We start from the raw sequence: 4,041 nt of genomic DNA on the forward strand, positions 1-4,041 counted from the left end.
CCCTACAGTGGATTTTTCAGCAAAAAAAATAATTCAAATTCAAATTCAAATCTGACCATATATATATATATATATATATATATATATATATATATATATATATATATATATTTCAAATTCGAATCTGACCGCCACAAATATACATATATACATCCACAAACACAATACCATTATTTAGAACATCATCACAAATTGATAGTCAACTATCTTTAGGGAATGAGAAACAAGGTTCATATTCTTAAACAGAGACGACAATATGTAGGATAAGATAGCATGCTCCATGACCCATCCTAACCAAGTACAAAATTCAGTCTCGGAAAACAGAGACGACAATATGTAGGATAAGATAGCATGCTCCATAACAGAGACGACAATATGTAGGATAAGATAGCATGCACAAGAGGAGATTTATCCCTTGCATACCCATCAAGCATATAAACTTGCTGGTCAGAAAACTACAAGCAGGTACTACCATGCGTAGTGCCAGGCGTGCTGCCTCCCTTTCCTGCTCTCTCTTCATCCTCAGCTCTTCCTCAAACTTTCGTTGTGCAGCTGCTTCAGCAGCCTTCACCTGGGCCTCGATCCTTGCTTTCTCTGTATTACAGTGAAAAAAATGAAGTGGTAACCCTGTTAGCATCCACAGGAATGGCTTGGCTCATGTCAAAATGATACAAAAATTACAGCTTCTGAATATGCCACAATGCAGCTTCTTGACCGAATGCTCAAAGTACTGACTATATTCTTAATCCCCCAAAACAGAACTCTCAACCTCAAGATGCCTATTATTCTAGCAAGTATATGCACATAGGTCATGTTTAAAGAGCACATAAAATAAAAGTGAAAAAAACAAATAATCAGGAAGTTAATTTCAGCACAGTTTATAACATGCCTCCAGTACCCAGTTCCCAACTTTAACCCCCACCAAATACATTTAGTCCCAAGCAAGTTAAGTAGACTAAAGATGATAACCGACAAGAACAAAAAAAAATGCAGCATGAAAATTCAAAAGAGGTATATACAAATTTAGTAGTGATAGTAAAGGGCAGGTCATGTTTTGAGCACGTGGATCATGATCTCCACGCACTAATAGCTGAAGTTCCCAAATCCCAACTGGAACCAGTCTACCAAAAACTAGCTCATACACCCAGTGGCCTGTGACTGAGTTGACTGCAGGGCAGATACCAGTTATTGATTACATATTAAGGCCATTGTTACCAGCTTAGCACTATCCAGAACGTAAAACAAGAAGTAAAAAGATTTTTTAACACAGTTTTTCATCCTGTGCATAATTGAGGGTCTTTCCTTTGCATCTAATGGTCTAGTGCTGATTCGAAACCTCAATCTACAGAATCTAAACACCCAGGCCAAAACAGCATGCCTTGTGTTAGTCTCTTCATCAGTAAGTACAAATCAACGTGACAGCACGCTAAACTCAGGACACTGCTGATACTTCACCAGGGACATTTTTGCAAAGTTAAGGTTTCTCAAAGCGAAAAGTCAGGAAAGCATCCGAGTATTTTTATTTTAAAATTATTTTACTAATACAAAACTATCCCCTCAGACTGGACCAGTCTAGGTAAGAGATCTACACCAGTCTCAGTGACAGATGTACACATATATCCAGATATTTGTTCTACTCACAGGAATTCTAGAGGTACTAAAAACAGGTTCAGACTCTTACCTTCTTGCTGCCTCTTTTCCAGCCTCTCCTTTTCCAATTGCAATTTCACAGGGTCTATATTCTTCCCCTGGGGCATCAAAACAGCATGTCAACAAGAGATGCGTTGCTGCACAGAGATAAACTTGTCCTATGTGAAGCCATTGCCAACTAGAAGACCACAAAGTTCAGCACATATGTTTGGAACATTACATGATCCAGGAGTGCCTTCTGTTGAGCCTTCACTATAGTGCCAGCAAAACGACTCCTGAGCATTGCTGCACGAAGAGCCCTGCCTGGTGACAAAGGTTCATCATGAAGGTAACCTTCCTCACCTGGAATTCACATGAGAGCATGCAGTACATTAGCCAAGAATTATATGGACAAAATCAAGTACCCTAAGCTCCTAAATGTTAAGTTTTCATTGTTTCCAGTAACAGGAGTTAATAAGCAGATGACTTAAGTATGGGAGAACACGTGAAATAACCTTGCAAAGAGGAAGCGAGAGGCGAAGTAGAAGTGTCATTGCAAGACCATGATTCTTTTCCTAGGATTTCAAGTATATATTAGCAAAACAGAAACTCTGGAATAACATTGTGCAGAAATGTTCAACATACCAATTGAACCAGAGCTGCGCTCAGTTTCTCGTGTCCTTGAAATTTTAGCATTCCCCTGAAGGTAGAAGATATAGCTTTAGATCGGGAGTTACAAATTTTTTTGTACTGTGAACAGACAATAATGAATCAAAAAGAATGAGAAAGTAACTCATGCCCAAATTGATAGTCAACTATCTTTAGGGAATGAGAAACAAGGTTCATATTCTTAAACAGAGACGACAATATGTAGGATAAGATAGCATGCTCCATAACACATACTACACGCGCATTTCCACGGTTAGGACTAAGATCAATCATAACATTTTCCAGGCATTAGGTGCTCGCTGTTACTAAATACAGAGCCTTAAAATACTAAATACATGAATGATGGATATTTATACATCTCGAGATGCAGGACTACAGTTCTAGTTTGTATTTGACAGCACTAGTGTCATATGAACTTAAAATGTGATCTACATGGACATTTCAAGCAGAAACCACCTGGTTCCTACCATCTAGGCACAGCCAATGTGATAAAACCCTATCATTTGATATTGGATTACTAAAATTTATCTACACCAGCAATAGTTGCCAACCAGACAATGCTTGAGGTCTAATGAGCCAACCAGACAAAAACTTGTTTCTTAGCAATGTAGTTATTTAAATGTCAGATACAAACTTTCCTAAGGTTTAAGAGCCAACCTTGCCTGTGGACATGGCGAGTTCACCCAACTGCTTCCATTTAGATTGAGTTTGTGCTTCTACTAGTGTAGGGGGGCGCGCCATCGCGCGCACATGCAGGCACGAATTTGAGGAAATAGAATTTGCATGCCATTGCATAATGCGAAATAATATAGGAGTCCACTGGAGGATAATTATACAGGTATTATACATGGAGTTATTTCTGCAGCACTTGCACGTGTCTCTTAGTCTACAAATAAACAAGAATTCTGTTTGCTAGATGGCAGAGTGGAGTAGCTATACAAAAGCATTGCAGGTTGTTCAACACACATATTATACAAGGTTAATAGTAAGGTGATTGGAGTCTCCAGTAGGGCTTCTAGCACTTATACAAAAGCATTGTGGAGTGGTGAACAAGGAAAATTCTGAGCAAGGAGAAAATGTGCTGAGCAATAAAGTGCATAGACTGAAGATGTGTATACTACAAATGTGTTTTCGTGCTCACAAGACTGTTGAGGTAAGTGTGGACTGCAGTTGCTATCACAAGAGCCTTTATCTCACCCTACTTGACAGCCGAACCAGAGGAGACACCATCACCAGGACCTTTGGTGGCTGGCAATGATTCTCCTGTTAGCGCAGGCTACAATAAGACGAGACAAAAACATGTGAGATCAAGAGACCCAATAAGGTTAAATAAAGTGTGTTGATTAAACGTCAAAGATATAAAGGACATGATCGATCTTCAATGGATCACCGTGAAGGATCCGAGCATCCACAGGAATGATATGTCCAAGTTTAATGATGATGATGTCCCCAGGTGGCCCAAGGGCATCATGAAGCACCTATTCACCAGTAAGAAATATTAGTTCAAATTTGAAATAGACACCGCAAAGAATTTCAAATAGGCATTCTACAATTTTGTTCAGTATTAATCATTTGTATCCTGTTAAAATGACTATCTAGTAAGACTGCGTATGCAGATAAGGATAATTTGAGACAAGCAATGGCACTAATACATATTTATCCTCCCAAAATAATTTCATATTTGGTGTGTACTGTTCAAACAAACGATGGCACTGTTGTTTTTTGAACATGCAGTCTGGACAT

The 4,041-nt window shown here is 38.9% G+C and overlaps 1 protein-coding gene across 3 annotated transcripts; it reads right to left on the reverse strand.

The window, feature by feature from the left end:
- Nucleotides 1-201: 201 nt before the first annotated feature.
- LOC136489966 (transcription factor GTE12-like) lies at nt 202-3,743 on the reverse strand. 3 transcript variants are annotated; one of them, XM_066486472.1, is made up of 7 exons: nt 3,689-3,737; nt 3,496-3,574; nt 2,275-2,329; nt 2,145-2,204; nt 1,871-1,992; nt 1,682-1,748; nt 202-594 (listed from the first exon to the last, which is right to left on the reverse strand). In XM_066486472.1, exons 2-7 carry the CDS (start codon nt 3,526-3,528, stop codon nt 308-310), a joined length of 624 nt encoding a protein of 207 aa, XP_066342569.1. In that variant the 5' UTR covers nt 3,529-3,574; nt 3,689-3,737; the 3' UTR covers nt 202-307. The 3 variants fall into 3 exon arrangements, with proteins under 3 accessions (XP_066342569.1, XP_066342568.1, XP_066342570.1); XM_066486471.1 differs by having other exon boundaries at nt 3,496-3,743; XM_066486473.1 differs by lacking the exons at nt 3,496-3,574; nt 3,689-3,737 and adding an exon at nt 2,956-3,008 and having other exon boundaries at nt 203-594.
- Between the last annotated feature and the right edge of the window lie 298 nt (nt 3,744-4,041).

This window comes from Miscanthus floridulus, chromosome 10 (assembly GCF_019320115.1).
Source record: "Miscanthus floridulus cultivar M001 chromosome 10, ASM1932011v1, whole genome shotgun sequence".
NCBI lineage: Eukaryota > Viridiplantae > Streptophyta > Magnoliopsida > Poales > Poaceae > Miscanthus > Miscanthus floridulus.

What these genes read in the sequence shown, in the direction of transcription:
- LOC136489966 (XM_066486471.1), bottom strand. Translation starts at nt 3,528, where the DNA reads ATGGTGTCTCCTCTGGTTCGGCTGTCAAGTAGG. An exon ending in AGAAGGCACTCCTGGATCAT is followed by an intron (nt 1,749 to 1,870) that starts GTAATGTTCCAA and finishes TTGATGCCCCAG; the next exon opens with GGGAAGAATATAGACCCTGT. An exon ending in GGAAAAGAGGCAGCAAGAAG is followed by an intron (nt 595 to 1,681) that starts GTAAGAGTCTGA and finishes ACTGTAATACAG; the next exon opens with AGAAAGCAAGGATCGAGGCC.